Source organism: Cavia porcellus, unplaced genomic scaffold, assembly GCF_034190915.1.
Source record: "Cavia porcellus strain 051 isolate PalLab524CR breed Dunkin Hartley unplaced genomic scaffold, mCavPor4.1 scaffold_17, whole genome shotgun sequence".
Lineage (NCBI taxonomy): Eukaryota > Metazoa > Chordata > Mammalia > Rodentia > Caviidae > Cavia > Cavia porcellus.
In genome coordinates, this window is record NW_026947500.1 from 48,387,173 (window position 1) to 48,405,623 (window position 18,451).

At 42.1% G+C, this 18,451-nt stretch overlaps 1 protein-coding gene across 1 annotated transcript; it reads left to right on the top strand.

Moving 5' to 3' along the window:
• Positions 1–12,784: 12,784 nt before the first annotated feature.
• Positions 12,785–13,723, top strand: LOC100729150 (olfactory receptor 8H1-like). The gene has a single exon (XM_013146431.1). The coding sequence runs from the start codon at positions 12,785–12,787 to the stop codon at positions 13,721–13,723; it is 939 nt and encodes a 312-aa protein (XP_013001885.1).
• Positions 13,724–18,451: the final 4,728 nt, after the last annotated feature.

The following is an 18,451-nucleotide window of genomic DNA, read 5'->3' on the forward strand; positions in this document are numbered from 1 at the left end:
TGGTCATTAGAGAAATGCAAATTAAAGCCACACTGAGATACCATCTCACTCCTGAAAGAATGGCCAGGATCAAGAAAACCGACAACAAATGCTGGAGAGGCTGTGGGGAAAAAGGAACTCTCCTGCACTGCTGGTGGGAGTGTAGACTGGTACAGCCTTTGTGGAGGTCTGTCTGGAGATTTCTCAAAAACTTGGGTCTGGAAATCCCATTTATTCCAGCTATTCCACTTCTAGGCATATTCCCAGAAGAACTGAAAGCATCATACCACAGTGATATATGTGCACCTATGTTTATAGCAGCACAATTTGTAATCGCCAGATCTTGGAAACAACCCAAGTGTCCATCAACTGAGGAATGGATAAAAAAGTTGTGATATTTCTATACAATGGAGTATTATTCAGCTATAAAGAAGGATCACATTGAGGTATTTATGAATAAATGGGTGCAGCTTGAGACCATACTCATAAGTGAAATAAATCAATCTCGCATGTATGAATACCGAATAGTTTCCCTAATGTAAGTAATGATTCAAATATATAAAAATATGTGGTAATCATGATTCCCCATTAGGTGGCCTTGAAGCCTTATAAAATTTTCACTTATTAATTAGAAAGGCTTTATTCTGGGCTTCTTGATATGGAAATATTTGAAGCTATAGTATATGAAGTTTTATCCAAATATTTCAAGGAAAAAGACAGACACTATGGTAACTACTAATAAATCGGGTTATTTGGTGATGAAGCACGAGGTTGCTGAAACAGTCATGCTTTGACCTCTATTGTTATATTGTTATGTCCTGTTTCAACTCAATCTCTCCCTTATTCTTTAAAAAAATTAGTTATTTCTTATGTTTATTATAATTAAGGGGAAAAATTTAAAAAATTAGGTTATATAATAGTAACTCTTTTTGATTTCCTATTAACTTGTTTTGATGTCCTGTAATAGTCCCACCATCTTGTTTTGGCTGATAGGACTCTGTTCCATTCTGTGCGATGGTGTCGGGTTTGGGGGTGTGGGCGAGTGCTTTGAGGGCAGTGAGGTTCACTGGGATGCCCGTTCTGGTTTGACTATTGTCTCCTTTGGAGGTCCTGTGATGTTTGCAATGCCTCAGTTTTGTTGGTCTTGTTCTGTACTGTTTTGTCCAACTTTATGATATCTAGTGAGATGGACAGTTCTTTTTGGGGAGACAGGAGACAGCGTTGATGACCGTTGTTGGTGGCCTTGTGCTCTGTTCTGCATCGTGTGCTGTGTCTGTCCTTGGTTTTGACTGGCAGCTTTGTTTTGCCATGTTTGACTTTGTTCTCTCCCCGCCCAGGAAAGTGGTGGGAACTGGGGAGTAGTGGAATCCAAGATGTGTGGATTTTGTTGTGGAGAAGAGAGGGAGGAAAAAAAAAAGGAGAGCTCTGACGGATGTGGCAGCTGGTGTGTTTGGGGGTGTTGAATATCTGACTGTATTGGTGTTTTTGGATCATTGAGCATGGCTGTTTGCGGTCTCTGTGTTTGAGTATCCACTTTGTGTTCTCTGGTGCTGTGGTTTGGGCGACTATTTCCAGGATGGTGATGTGTGGTCTGTTGACAGGTGATTTCTTACTGTTATGTTTTTTTTTTTTGTGGTTCTGTGTTGTGTGTAGCCTTGCACCGCTTTGTTTTGTTTTGTGTTTTTCTCTTTTTCCTCTTAAATAAAATTAAAAAAATTTTTTTTGACCACTTAGTATGATACTGGCTGTTGGTTTGTCATAGACAGCCTTTATTATATTGGGGTAAAGACCATCTATTCCAATTTTCTGTAGAGTTCTTATCATGAATGAATGTTGGACCTTATCGAAGGCTTTTTCTACATCTATGGAAATGATCATGTGATTCCTACTTTTGGCTTTATTGATATGGTGGATTACATTTATTGATTTACATATGTTGAACCATCCTTGCATGCCTGGGATGAATCCCACTTGGTCATGGTGTATAATCTTCTTGATGATTTGCTGCATCCTACTTGCCAATATTTTATTGAGGATTTTTGCATCTGTATTCATTAGGGAGATTGGTCTATAGTTCTCTTTTTCGGTTGGGTCTTTCCCGGGTTTTGGTACTAGAGTAATATTTGCTTCCAGCAATGACTTGGGAAGAATTGCTTCCCTTTCAATTTCATTGAAGAGTTTAAGGAGTGTCGGTATTAGGTCTTGCTTGTATTTCTTGTAGAATTCTGCAGTAAATCCGTCTGGGCTTGGGCTCTTCTTTGTAGGTAAGGAATTAATTACATGTTCAATTTCATTGATAGAGATTGGGTTATTCAGCAGTTTTACATCCTCTTGATCTAGCTTTGGTACTGCATATGTTTCTAAGAATCTGTCTATTTCTTCTGTGTTATCAAACCTTTGAGAGTAGAGGTTTTTGAAATAGGTGTTGATGATCTTCTGTATTTCTATTGAGTCTGTAGTGACTTCATCTTTTTCATTTCTTATTGCATGGATTTGAGCTCTTTCTTCCCTTCTTTTATTAAGGTTGGCTAGAGACTTACGGATTTTATTTATTCTTTCAAAGAACCAACTTTTTGATTTGTTGATTCTTTGAATTGTTTTCTTAGTCTCTATTGCATTGATTTCTGCTCTGCTCTTTATTAGACTATCTGTTATTGTTCTCAATTACAGTGGACTTTTGATCAATCCATTTTCTTTATATTATTTCTGTTTGGACAAGTTCTATTCCATTTTGGAATTCATAATTATTTTTTTAGTGTTCCTTGACTCTCCTAATCATCTCATAGTGTTCTATGAATCTGATTTTGTGTGTGTGCACGTGTGTGTTTGCATGTGTCTTTCCAGTACTACTCTGTACACATTTTATAACTCTCATGGTGTAAATTCTAATGGGTTCCTGTATGTCATTTACCCTCTTGAGTAGAACTCTTCTTCATGACTTGTACTCTCTTCTCTGCCAAAACCTTTAGACAAATACTACCAGGAACACGTCTATTTGAATGAATTGATTATATTAGTTATTCTCACATATGTTTGAGTGTGTGTGTCACCAAGTTTAGTTCCAGAATTTTTTCTTTTCTTTGACTGGAATACCACTTGAGACAATGTTTGGGTATGTAGTCCACTGCTGTTAAACTCACTCTGTAGTCCTGGATGACCACAAATCACAATTAATTTCTTGCCTCAATTTCCTTTGTGCTGTGAGTAAAGAAAGGCAGAGCTATATTTTGCATTGCATTGTTTTTATCTTTCTCTATACATTATTTACATGTTGTATGTCTCATATAAGAGAAATCAAAGATAATTGATGTATGAGAAATGCAAGGATATTTGATCAACACAATGACTCCAAAGCTCTGTTAGGAGATTTGGTAGACAAGGCATAATTGGTGGGGTATGTGAGATAGCTAACACACAGGGAAACCCAGATATGTGGTGTTTAAAAAGATGAGTAATTGAAGAATTTCACTGGCACAGAATAAATGGTAGCTCAGTACAGAAAGTATCTCCCTTCCCCATGCTGATAAGAGAAAAATCTCTGCATATTCTGAGTGCCAACTTTGCTACTATACAGAGGCAGAGCCTGGGGAGGAGACCTGAGCTGAGCCACACTTGTAGGGATGGAAGTGCTGGTGGCCAGTGTTTCCCTTTACAGGGAGACAGTGCCAGGTCTTGAGCCCTCTTGACCCTCTCTATCCTTTGCCCAAGAATAACAAGCAGAAGAATTTGGACATTTCTGGTATTGAGAGGTATCTGAGGTAACCTTTTCCACTTTGGGAGAGGGAGCAGGAGAGCAGAAGACCCCAACTTTTCACATCTCCTTAATATCACACTACTTCTCTTAGACAGGTAGTGATAACAAATTGTGATGCTAGATACAAAAAGTGGATGACTGAACCTCCTCCTCCCCTAAACAAACAGTTGAGAAAAATGCTTCCTACAGGGCAAATGCCAGTGTGAAATTTCCAGTACAGAGAGAGAGTAGGAAGCCCAGTGAAGGTAATCAGCAAAAGAAAAAACAACATACAAAAAACAGGGTTCTGTGAACACTGTGAAGACACCGAGCTCAGGCTCAGGTCTGTGGGAGCTGGGTATGATGCTGGGAGCAGGGCTGCAGAGAGCTGTGCAGTGGTGGATGTGACAGCTTGTATTCTATGTAAATACCCTGACTCTCCAGTCCCTCTGCTTTGCTCAGAGGGCAGCACAGAGATACTGGTTGTCCAACCATCCAGGAGCAAGGCTGGGAATTTAAGGCATTTGGGCCTGTGGTCAGGACCACACACAGAATAGGCAGACACTGCATTTTCTGTCACCCACAGTCCCAAGAGCAGAGGAGACTGAGGGGCAGGTGTGGTCCATCTCACCCCTGACAAACCTGACTGAAGATTGAATTCACCATGGAGGGGCAGAGCTCAGCCTCCAGGCAGCCAGAGAAGGCTTCTCTCACTAGGAAAGGGGCCAAGAAGGAGACTGAGTTAAAGACAGCATGATTTTCTTGTTCCTGTTATATTAGACCTTGATCCACAGAAGAACATAGAGAGAATACATGTCTGCAGCACAGATCCCTCCACAAAGAGGAATTTTCTCAGTGTGTGTGCTTTGTAAGCATTCAGACTACTGTGTCCACTTCAATAGACTTTTACCTTGTTGACCGGTGCAGCCCCCCAGTGAGACAGGAGACGCTCTTGTGGGCGACAGTTAACTGCTGCTTTATTTACATGGGCTCTGGTTTATATATTTGGCCGTGACCAATCACAGGCTGCCACGAGGAAGCAGGGCGGGAATGGGACACAGGCTCTGGCTACTATATCCAGCTGTGGCCAATCAGGGGTTGCCACAGAGTCGGCACGGGGTGAATACGGAGTGAGCACGAGGTGCGCAAGGGTTGGCTAATTTAAAGAGGGATGTAGCGCATTGCGGAAGCTGACGTGGTCCTTAGTCCCAGGTGGGGTATGGTATGTTGAGCGTCAGCGCCCAACATCTCCCCCTTTCTTTATAACTGATGCAGGGTCTCCAGAGGTCGGTGCCCCTCGTGAGGCGTCATGCTGCGCAGTCATGACGGTACCTCACTACCCATTGGTGCTCTTTTGGAGGGGGCAGGAGCATTGTTTTATGAGCCCAACCCGCATGCTCATTGACTTGGAGACCGGGGTGTCTCCTGGCCAAGGACGACACCCCCTGCGATGCTTTGCTCCACACCTGCGTCACAGCATGGCAAGCCATGCTGCCGGGCTTTGACCAGATTCTACGATCAGCAATGCTTGTTTGATACTTTGTCCCTATTCCTTTGTCTGCGAATCCGACAGAGCAGAAGTAGACTGCCGAATGCGGCAAATGTAGTCATGGTAGCCAGAGCCCCTGTTCCTGCCCATTCCTTTATGAAAGCCAATTGGAGAGTTGGCCCAAGCTGGATCACAGGAAACTCATCTGGGTCCGTCATAACTGGAATTGGTACGAACTGGGGTACCTGCATAATGACAGCTGAAAGTGTACTGTTATCCCAACATTGTAACATATAACAGGTTGCAGTGGAGCAATTTGGAAAAGTCATATTTGTGGTGTTTATGGTGGCCAGGGAGAATCCCCATAATATCTCCTGGGAGTATCCATCCAGGGGGTCACAGGCGGTAAACTGGAGGACCCTTGCCCAGATAGGGGTGCAGAAGGATCCCTGGGGCCTCCGAGCTGGCATGCCCTTAATCGCGGCGGGCTCGACTTGGGCCCCCTGCAAGGGGTCAATCCAAGAGGAGAGGTTGGTAGTTTTTTAGGGGAATGCATCCTGATAATGTAGAGGGACTGAAGCAAAGAGTGCTATTGAGGGAAAAGGAGGTGTTATACCAGCGACTTGCGGTGGAGTTAGCATCTGGGATGCAAGGAAGATTGTGTCCACACCGAGAGGCAAAAGGATGGGGAGATGGGGACTAAGTGCGTGGACCGGCTGAGGGATCGGCCAGGCACGAGCGATGTCCCAAAAGTTTGGTTGGCTGCAAGGACCGTACGGGATGCAAGAAGGAGGGGAAAAGGAGGCTACTAACCAGGGGAGTTGGCCAAGGGGCCATGGTTAATGGGAGTTGTGGGTGTACTTGCTTGGTCTGGCTTGTGAAGCTCCTGTTGGTTCCCCTGTTCTGTGGTTGACGTTTCCTCTGGGTCGGGGTCTGGTGGTTTGCAGGGACATATCAGGCGTTCCGGGACCCAGACAGGTTTTCTGCCTTCTTCCTGCGGGAAGACACAGACCGTCCCTCTCGCCCAACTAAGTACTGGGCTGGGGCCTCTCCACACCCCATGCAGGAGGTCTTTCCAGTGTACCCAACCACGTTTGGGTGCGACAGGGTTGGCATGTAGCTGTGCTGGCGTGGATCCTTGTGGGTTGATGTTTACAAAATTGTAAGTAAAGAGGGCGAGATTTAGTCTGGCCCTAGGTGTCATGCCCTGGGCAATACCCTCCTTTTGTTTAAACAGAATAGACTTGAGGGTTTGATATGGCCTAACTTTAATTGCTCTTGAATAAGTTTGGATGCCGCTTCTGCTTTGTCTCGTCATAGGGGCCACTGATTTATCCAAATGGGGTCATTAGAGACCCATGTCAATTTGAGAGGGGCAGAAGCCGAGTCAGTGACCCCCACTAAAAACCCAAACCTTGCCTCTGAGCACGTGGTTGTGCCTGGATGGGGAAAGGCCTTCCTTGCAGGTCTTTGCCTAATCCTTTGCCTGGTTCATACCCTTGATTTTTAAGAATTCTCCTGGCTGTGTGAGAATATTCATTGCACAAGGTCAAGTCTAGGGCAGAGAGCACTTCTCTCCCCCATAGGGTAACTGGAAGCTGGAGAACATAGGATATGAATTCTCCTGAGTGTCCCTCATTGTCTTCCCATTTAATTATCTGACTACTAATTTTAGGTGCATGAACTGATCCCAAGCCTTGCAGTGTTTGTTGTGCCATCTGGGTAGGCCAGGTTAGTGGCCAATCCTTTTCAGCTATAATAGAGCAGTCTGCTCCTGTGTCTAGCAGTCCGGATATTTTTCGCCCATTGAGTGACAACGTTAGCATGGGGCGCTCATCCAATCTAAGAACGAGGGCAGCAAAGGCTGGGTCTGATGATCCAAATCCTCTGTCTCCTCTAGTACCAGACAATGATGGATAGTCCCCATGACGGCTGGATAATACTAGCATCTGAGCGATGCGGTCTCCTGCCCCTACCACTACTGGGCCTTTAGGAGCCTGCATCATCACCTTTATTTTTCCTGTGTAATCAGAATCTACAACACCTGGTAAGACTTGTATTCCTTTCATGGAGAGGGATGATTGACCAATCATCAACCCTACTGTGCCTTCCGGTAAGGGGCCGGACATATCTGTCTCTATGGCCTGTGTCCCTATTTTCAGGGTTAATACGAGTCCAGTGGTGGCACAGAGGTCAAGTCCCCCTGAACCCGGAGAGGCTCTCCTCGGTTCTGACCTGCCCATGTTGGCATCATTGGCAGTGTCTGGTCTACCATATATTCTCTGGCTGGGTAGAATCGGGGGCCCACCCCCCGGGGGGGCCCCCCAAACCCGTTTTTTGGCCTCTCTGGGTTACGGCCCTTACCCGTGAGGGGCAGCCCATTTACATCAAAGGTGGAGCGGCACTCTGCAGTGGAGTGATTTCCCTTTTTACATCTGGGGCACTTTCGGTCTTCAGGAGGGGGGGGGTTGTTCTCTTCCAAGTCCCCAAGATGGGCAGTCTCTTTTTATGTGTCCCTGTCTGCCGCATTTGAAGCAGCCTTCTTTCGGGCAGGCGCCATTTTGTGGCGCCGCTCTGCCTCCCTGACCTTTTTTAGTTAGCTTCATTAACATGGCCGCCAAACCTGAGTTGGTTAATGGCCCCCCGATCTCCCGACAGAGTTTCATCCATACCTCAAGGGGCCTATTTTTGTATGGACTAATGGCAGAGCGACATTCTTTAGTACATTGCTCAAAAATGAGCTGCTTAATGAGTGGCATGGCTGTCTCCGTGTCCCCAAAAATTCTCCCTGCCGCCTCCATCATGCAGGCCACAAAATCTGAAAAAGGCTCGCTCGGGCCCTGCAAAATTTTTGTCAAGTGGCCTGAGACTTCTCCCCTAGCCGAGACCCGTTTCCATGCTTGTATGGCTATTCTATTTATCTGTGCATATACCTCTTGTGGAAATATCAGCTGGTTATTGAGATACTGCCCTTGTCCTAATAACATATCCGCGTCCCAGGTGGCCTGATTGTTCTGGGCATTAGCTTGGGCCTGTTCTGTGGCAAGTTCAACATTCCAGGCTTTCCAATCAAGATATTGGCCTGGGCTGAGCACCGCCTTGCACAAACTGGCCCAATCAGCAGGTGTCATGGCATTTCCTGCCAGGGCTTCTACTAGGGACAGGGTATACACCCCGTTAACACTGTACATGGTGCTGGCCTCCTTAAGATGCTTTATCACCTTTATATCTATAGGCAGGTGGGCTCTGTTTCCCTGAGCATCTACAGCAACCGGAAAAGCCTGGAGAAAACGGCCCAGGCCTCCTGGGTCCTCTCTTTTGACTTGATGCCAAAGGTCTTCCTGGAATGTCCCAGGGGACGTCTGGACCCGTTGCGGGCAGCTACATAGCTGATGGCAGGGTCTCGGGTAAGCATGATAATCTGGCGGGTCGGGAGGTAGAGCCATAGGTCTTATACGGGGCGGCCCTGGGATCCCGTACTCGCTTTCATTGACCCATTTACTCTGAGAAATCCTGCGTTGCAGCTCATTTATGGCCTCAGAGTAGGGCCCTCTCGACTGCGTGTGTGTGACTTCCCCTCTTTCGGTGGTGTCTGCATCCGCCATTTTGTATACGTCTTCTTCTTCCCCCTCATTATCTGACGAGTCCTCTGTTTCTGGGTTGGGTGCGGTCGCCTTGCCTGCGACACTGGGCTCACGAGATTGCTCGTGGGAGGATTCTGCCTCATGGTAACCAAGCGCCATGGCGCCAGCCCTTATATGGTCACGACAAGAGGAGTCTGCGAGGCAGCTCCTCACTACTGCCCAAAGGTGTCTGACTCCTGGCTCCAGGAGGCCCTTTTCTGCTGCAAAGTCAAGATCTCTCCCTAATTTATCCCATGGTAATGGACCCCGTGGGACCAAACCAAGGTGCTACCTTATCGACCTGATCGAGGAAGTTTTGAATTTGTTCTCATTTCATTTGTAATCCCTTTTCTCTCAGTAAGTCGCCCAAAGCGACCGACAGCGGCTGAGTAGCGGTGTTGCCCATGTTAACCGGAATTTCAAGAGTTTCTTTTTATTTTTTTTTTTGTTTCCTTTTCCCTTTTATTTTTTTTTTAACAGGGACAGCTTAGTCCCCGCGCCCCTTTATGGCGCCCCCAAAACCTGCCTCTTTACGGCACCAGGAACTCTCTTTACGAGTTCCTCGACCCTTGCGACGCGTCCGCCCAAGGTTGCCCGATAGCCCCTGCCATCCGGCCGGGCAGCACCTGCTGCCTGTTGCATAGCACCCGCTACCAACGTTGAGCAGTTTAACCTGTCAGCCCCCGCCCGCCGCGTAGCCCCTGCTATCGGTGCTTGACGGTTTTACCTGTTAACGTCTCTGTTCCGTCGGAGAGAGGTTCGTTCCCCGTACTGTCGGAGAGAGGGTCTCAGCACTCCCCATACGGGCCACCAGTTGACCGGCACAGCCCCCCAATGAGACAGGAGACGCTCTTGTGGGCGACAGTTAACTGCTGCTTTATTTACACGGGCTCTAGTTTATATATTTGGCTGTGACCAATCATAGGCTGCCACGAGGAAGCAGGGCGGGAATGGGACACAGGCTCTGGCTACTATATCCAGCTGTGGCCAATCAGGGGTTGCCACAGAGTTGGCACGGGATGAATACGGAGTGAGCACGAGGTGCGCACGGGTTGGCTAATTTAAAGAGGGACGTAGCGCATTGCAGAAGCTGACGTGGTCCTTAGTCCCGGGTGGGATATGGTATGTTGAGCGCCTGCGCCCAACACCTTGTTGGGTCAGGTTCTCCCCATGCCAGGGTCTTACATGGCTCTAACATTCTAACAGATATACGTATGCTGACTCACTAATTTGAGTCACTCTCCCCATATGCTTTGTCTCCTGTCATTTATACTCCCTCTTTTCTTTTCTGTTTTCCTCCTCCCCTCCACTTCTCTTAACTTTTATTCTTATAAATAAATATTCTATTTAAGGCCCTTATGCCCCTAGTCAATCCCACCTTACTACTGTCCCTTCATGATCCTAGGAAAAATGGTCAATTTTTCAAACATATTACAAATCATATGTTGGTGCATGATTTGTTCTTTAGATATTGACATAACCAACGATTATTCTGTCTTCATTAGGCAGTGACAAGCTTTCAACCACACAGAGAAGCTCAGTGACAAGAACCTAATCCTAAAGCTAGAACTGTCCATTAATAAAATATTTCAGCTTTGGTGTATTTTAATTTCCTCTTTTTTTGAAGACAGCATCTTATGTTGAGTATGTATAACAAAGCATGTATTTTCCTACTGAGCATTTCACAGTTTATTTTAGTATCTGAGCTGAGTATGTCTTTCTCCTTATTTTCTTTTATAAAACCCAAATATCAGGAACACTAAAATAATAATATATTTTATGAATATAGCATTTAGATGAAGCCAGACACACAGAGAAATCAGAATGGAGATTCTGTCCCATCCCTGTCAGGTCTGAGGATTTTGATTCTTCAGCTGTCAATACTCAGCTCCTTAGTAAAGTCTGAGAAATTGTCTAAACCACAATGCATGAGCTGTGGCTGAAAAACAGCTAACAGGAGCAGGACATGGCAGAATGCTTTCAGGCATAAAATTATGATAGATGCTGACATGTGGTGATATAATACTTACACAAACCTAAAAGTATTCTCCAAAATTTTTTTTCTCTTACAACAGGGGATAGGCGCGGAAACTACCATTATGTAAGCAAAATGCTAACAAGTCTTGCATTGCTTTATTGTTCTTTTTAAATTCAATGTTTTTTATTTTTTTCTAGTGTGTGTGCATTACGTCTATAGCCAGGTCATACATTTAAGTATTAAACATTTCCAAGTGAAAAGTTAATTTTTCCATCCTTCATGGTGTGAGTGGTAAAGTATAACTCGAACTTCTCCAGCTTTCTAGAGAAAAAGCAACCCTAACTAATTACTTGAATGTAAACATTATTGGCAGAAAACTTATATATCTATGTTTCAACTTAAAAAGTAAATGAATGAAGTTCAGAAAAACTTACAGTACCACAAAAGTAAATAAAGCATTTATGTTCTAAATGTGGGACTTTGAAAAGACAAAGTCCTGTGTTCATTACAAACTATAAATTCAGTGTTTGGAATTTGGCCAATAAATCATCCTTGGAAATCACTCCCTGAGGATGACCAAATGTTGCAGGATGCTGAACACAGATTATATGAATCACCCTTGAATCATCAGTCTCAGAGGAACCACATACATGGGGCTATTCCCATTCACAGTTCTACCTTGGATTCTAATCAGAAGAAAGTTCCTGGTGTAGCTTTCCTCTGATCAAGACTTGAACAAAATTTCTAGGCAATATAACTTTCCTCAGAATAAAAAAATGAAGAAAAACTTTAAAGTATATATAGAAAATGAATATGTCACAGTAATTTTCAGTTCAATTCTATGGCTTTTGTATTGATTTTCTGAGAATATTTTAGGGCTCACAGATATCTAAACACATAACACTGCAAAGTGTTTTTCCAGCAACTTTGGTCCACAGTAAGTATCTTTCTGAAACTAGTGGGGGTTATGCTACATAAAATAAGAGATTTTTATCAAAAATTATGTATCCACTTATCATTTGTGTCCCACTGGAAGTAATATTAAGATTTGTAAAAAAAAGAATATAGAATTAATTAAATCCAAGTATCCAATCAATATACATACTCCAAAAGAACATTTTTTGAAAAAATGTAATTTTATGTGGGCAGGAAGATTGATGCATATTCAAGGTTTTCTGGGCCATAAAGTGATTTCAAACCACTCTGGACTACACAAAGAAACTGTGCCTCAAAAAGACTCATTTTTCCTCTCTCAGTTTCTGTTTATTCACGAACATAATACAAATGTGACTCACCAAAATTTCTAGCAAGAAATCACTTAATGAGTCAAGAAGTCATTAGGAAAAAACAACAATTCATAACACACTAAAAATTAGATTTTAGCACTACCAGTTATATGCTTATCCAGAGTTGCTAAAACAAGATGTGATCAAGAACACAATACTATAATTCAGTTCTCAGGAGTCAAAATGTCTACGTGGAATGAGAGCCAACTTGTAACTGCTCTTTAATACAAGTAATTTCTGTGCTCTTGTTCTGAAGTAAAGTATATGTACAAGAGTCCTTGTGCATACTCTTTTCCTGAGAATTGAACCTGTGTTGATAATGGTAAGAGTTTCGAGTACTATCAGTTTAATGTTAAAAACAGCGGGGCTGGTGATTTAGCTCAGTGGCTTAAGTGCCTGCCTGGCAGGCACAAGGTCATGAGTTCTATCCCTTATACCAAAAAACAAACAAACAAACAAAAAACAAAGAAACCAACCAAAAAAATTTAAAAACAGCATGTAATTCTGTGATATATCACAAATGATGTCACCTTTACCCATATTTATACATGGCAGTTATGTTTTTTCACAGTAGTTTCATCAATTTCTAAGTACACTCATTATAAAATATAATTACACATTGACAAAACTATATGTTTTTGGAAACAGGATGATTTTTTAGATGGATTACTCAACAGATAAAAGCAGCAGAACGGCATGGGTATATGGAATGCTACCAATGTACCTTACTTCATTCTGATGGGGCTAGCGGATTCTGAAGAGATACAGTTGGTTCTCTTCATGCTCTTCCTCATGATCTACCTAGTCACAGTGCTGGGGAATGCAGGGATGATACTGATCATTCAGCTGGATGCCCATCTTCACACCCCCATGTACTTTTTCCTCATTCACCTATCACTTCTTGATCTCAGTTACTCGAGTGTCATCACCCCTAGAACCTTACAGAACTTACTGACTTCCAGCAAGAGCATCTCAGTTCTGGGCTGCTTCACTCAGCTGTACTTTTTCATAGACTTTGCTGCTACTGAATGCTTTCTTCTCTCTTCCATGGCCTATGACCGCTATGTAGCTATCTGCAGACCACTACACTATCCAATCATTATGTCCACAAGACGATGCCTTACCCTGCTCACTGGTTCCTATGTTATTGGTTTTGTGAATTCCACTGTTTTTGCTGTTTGCATGAGCAGACTGCATTTCTGCAACACTAATATAATCCATCATTTTTTCTGTGATGTGTTCCCAATTTTAGCCCTGTCTTGCAGTGATACTTATGAGGTTGAACTGATTATATTCATTTGTAGTGGACTCAATGCATTGTTGCCCATTTTCACCATAGCTGGATCCTATGCATCCATTCTCTTCACTATCCTGAAAATTAACTCTACTGCAGGAAAGAAAAAAGCCTTCTCAACCTGTGCGTCTCATGTCCTAGTGGTCACCACCTTTTACAGCACCACAATCTCTACTTACGTAAAACCAAAAGAATCCTACTCCTTGGGAAAGGGTCAGGTGGCTTCTGTGTTTTACACGATTGTGATCCCCATGCTGAATCCTCTCATCTACAGTCTCAGAAATAAAGAGGTGAGAAACGCTGTTGGTAGAGTTATGCAGAAGAGAAGGGGCTCCAGGTAATTAAAATAACAGTGTTTCCAGGCATACACACTTGTCCACTTTCTTTGATATTTCTTCTGAGAAATGTTTTGGTCCCATTTTGAAAAAAAAAATTATCTTCTTTCTTTTCCCCTTGCCAGCTCCCCTGTGCTTAACAAACATAACCTTGCACACTGTGAAATACAAGTTCTAACAAATTATATTGGATACTGTAGCCATGAATTAATGGTTACATCTATGATCTTTAAAAAAAAACTGTGTCTTCTGGATAAATGTGTGCAAAATGAGAAAAAAATTGTGATTTTAAAATCTGTATCAATATAATATTTCCACATGCTCCATTTTAAGGAATTTTTAAATGAAAAATAATTTCATTTTTCCTGTTATTTTGTTTAGCATGATTATCAGGAGTAAGGTTTAGGGCAATGGCTTTCCAGTCAAAATTACAGCATTTAGATTCTAGACTCAGTGCTTCTCCAGCACGCCACCCATACTAACTCGCTGAAACAGTAAGGTTCATTGCCCCACCTGAATAGAGTTTATCCATGATATAGAATGGATATATCATCACTCTATATCCTGTGTTCAGAAGAGAAATATAAACTTTTAGGACAATAAAAAATACTGGCTGCCATGAACAGAAGAATGGCAAACCTGTAATACTTTTTAAGTTATATACTTCATATTTCTAAACCATATTCCTCAGTGTTTCACAAATATCTTTCATTGAGTTCAATTTACAAAGATATATACAGATAAATAATAACACTGAAAACTCAATTTTGGATTCTGTGTAAGGCAGTAAATTGAAATGAAATTGAGTTATATGAAGTAATATATAATAATGTGGAAAGTAATCATTAGAGAAAAGAGAAACACTGTATACATTGTTGACAGTTTTCTGCATGTTGTACTAGATCAGTAGTAATGAATGTATGTCTATACATAGTTAACCTAGTTCCTGTCTTTCCTTAACAATTGCTGCTGCATTCTTTATTGACTTTAAAGTTTCATATGTAATAATCTTTTAATAAAAACCTGCAAGGTTAACATGTATCCAGTATATCAGCAAAATTTAGACTATCATGGTGCAGTACTTTGAACCTGAAATGTTGTGAGTTTACCAATTTAAACATCAGTGAGCAATCCTAGATGTTATGTGTTTTTCCGTGAACCATGCTAAAGCCTCAACTTTCTGCACTTGACAAAGAGCTTCTCATTACTTCTCGTGCTTTATTGTCTGGATCACTAGTCCAAAACATGCACTTTGCCATTTACTTCTGATATTCTGCCTTCTGATTCATTTGTTGTATTGTTGACATTTTTAACTGGATTTTTTCTTTGATTATTTGAAGACTGTTTTCTAGCATTTCATAGTACCTTTCCAGAATCTTTATTTTTGATGCAACAATGTCACATATTGTTCCATAATTTTCTCCTTGCTTCATTGTGTTCTGTATTGTATCATCAATGATTTCATTAAATATTTAAGTACTTGATAAATTCGGTTCCTTATTTGCATCATGTTTAGTATAACTGATTATTTTTAATTTTCAATCAGATATCCCAGATTCTTTTTCTTGATTCTCATTATCTATGTGATGTTTATTATGCTTAACGTCAAACAACAGTACACTGATTCTACATACTTCTGTTGGTCACCGGAAGTTAACACAGGAGAATGCAGGAAATCTAGGCACAACACCAAAGACATAGATTATTTAAGTCAAGAGCCTAAACCCCACGGCAATGTCCCACATGAGTCCAGATAAAAACCCAGAGCTCAGGACAACGCCTCCATGAGTCCAACTGGAAGTCCAGGGCCCACAAGGACTCATGCCAGTCTCTTTTATGGATTCATGCTGGGAAGACCCAAGGGTCAGAGGTGGAAGACAGAAAGTCCGTGCCAGCAGGATGAAGGAACTGTGCTAGTGGGATGAGAGTTCTACACTGGAGCTGAGAAGTCACACTCACAACAAAAAAACGGGGCTGTCCTGAAAGGAACCACAACTGTCCTCAGCGACACGGAGGCCCCGAGCTCCTCCGACGACAAGCACAGTCAGGAACGTGCCAGGAAGCAGCGTGACAAGTTCACCCTGGAGACCAGGCAGCACATGTTTTCCCCTCCGGAGCCAGGAAGCAATGCTCGATATGAAGACCAAAGCTTCTCCAGGAGAACCAACAGCTCAGACAGCAACTTGTAGGAGAACTAACAATGCCTCCATAATGCCTCAATCCCTCTCCAAACCTCTCTTCTTCTCCACCTATTTATCCTAGCAACCCTTCTCAGGTGGAGCATCTTCTCTCAATACATGCTGATGTAATCCAGCTGGCGTTAAGTTGACCACTAGTTATCGAACCATAACAATACTGATAATGGATATTTCTCAATCTTGCTTAAGTGAGAAATGTCATGGTTTTCTTTTGGATTTCTTGGAAGAATTTTGTCTTGGAATTTAGATTTTGAATCAAGGTGACCTCAGACTTGACTCTCATAAAAAATGTGATTTTCTAGATTAATGAGATTTTAAAATACAAGATAGATGAATATTAATTATAGCTTTTTGTACTCTATGTGTAAATGGAAATTCTACCATCCTTTAACTCCTACCCTGTCCTATGACTTCTCAGCTATCTTTTATACATAACTACGTGATTTATACTGCAGTGGCATCCAGTGCAACTTTTAAAGTGTGAGGGCACATCCACATCAGTACGATTCAAACTGATCCTATGCAGTCTGATCTTGGGATTTTCTATTGTTTCCTTGTTCCTAGCTCACTTGGTTCATCTTTTCAGGTGTTCTTTCTTTGTATGACTTTGCCTTATTAACAACTCAAGTCCCAAATCTGTTACTGGTCATTAAAGGAATGAAATGTGTCAACCAATCCAGAAGAAATCATTCTTATAGGCTTTTAATATTTTCCTATTTCTACCACTGACTTAATAAAAACCATTAATAATTTCTAAATTTAGTTGTTGAAGTTGAATAAAATATAATGACAAGCATCATCTCTGGATGCATAACAAACTTAAAATTAGGACCTCTGTGACCCATTATTTAGGATCAAATTCAGAAATCACTGGGAAGAGTTATGTAGCACTGAGCAAAGTACTTGTATTTAAAATTTTTTACAGTTTTCTCATTTATGATTAAAAGAAATAATATATTTTCTTGGAGATATTTCCATAAAAACTACATGCATGAAAACATGTAAAATATTAACATCATTTTCTATTACCTAATAAATTATATATAATTGTGTATCATTACTCTTGCAAGAGAGAGATGATTCTTCAATCACTGAGTTCCTACCAGTGAAGATGCATCTGTCAAATAGTATTTAGCATGTGCATGAAAATTTATTTTAGAGAATTTCACAAGAGGGGTAGGGGTTTGAAAAAGCAAGACCACAGATAGGTAACACACCTAATGTAGTCTTGAATACTTAAAACAAGTTTCATGCATACATCCATGTGGTATGTAATAATTATGTTCATGTTGGGGAATTGTACATGCACACAAGTTGCACTTGATAATTTTTAATCATGCTTCCGCTTTTAAGCCTTGTTGCACTTCTATTTCTGAGACCCATTTTCCCTTAAACAACCATCTATGATACTATTTACATATTGTGTCAGTCAAATAACAAAAAACATGCATATGGTAGAAGATTTATGCAACCAAAAAATACACAGCTCTTTGAGAAACAGAAGAACCATAAGAAGTCATTGAATTGCAACTTGGTGAAGCAGAAACCAGTTAAAATTTGGAATTTAGAAACATTTAAAAAAAACATCAGAAGGAATCCCCATAGGCCCCAGATGAAGAGTTGCATGGTGTTAGCAGAGAGATTTCCTTGTCTCTCAGTAGGAGATACTGGAGAGTGTTTTGTGGGTCCTGGCTTTGATGTAGGATAGAAATATGATGAAGAGGAAGAAACTTAGAGCTCAGGGCTCTGGCAAGTGGTGATGATTCCAAGGGTTTCTGTCTGGATTGCATAGCATGGGGTTCACAGTGTCTCAGAAGTGCCCTCTCCTCTGCCTCAGTGAAGAAAGGAGGAGCGGTGTTGGGGTGGGGCCATTGCCAAGCACCATCTGCAGTAGCCGCAGCATGGTTGGGACTGTGGGAGCAGGCAGTGTCCCCCTCTTATGGAGAAGACCCAAAATCCTTTTCTTGCTATGGAGGTGGATCCCCTCCTCCATAGGGAGGTTCTATCCCTATGAGAAAAGTGGCTGTGACACAGAGGAAAGGAAACCAAGAGGCTAAGTGGACTGTCCTAAAGTCAGGGTGCTGGAGAGGGAACCCCAGCTGGAAGTCTTTGTGGAGTGAGATCCACAGTGTGCATCCCAACTGAAGAGTCACTCACTCAGTCAGGTGGACTGGAACCCCAAAGAATCTGTCCTTTTATGCCTTTCAACATTGTGGTAATCTGTGAGACCTTCTACATATGGAATTTAAGAGGTCTCACTGTCTAGAGTCCCACATCGCAAGATGCTCCCATCCAGACTGGTTTCATCAGGGACCCATGCACTGTCTCTCTCTCTTTGTGTGTTGTGCATATTTCCAATATTTCACTCAACACTAGCAGCTTCTGTTCCTCTACTGATACTCTTACTATCTTCCTGCATGTACTCTTTAACTTTTCCTGGAAAATAGTTTTTCAAGTGTCTAGAATAAATTATCATCATGTAGAATGAACATGTGGATGAATGCAAGTGTTCACAATTTTATCAGAATAATTCTTA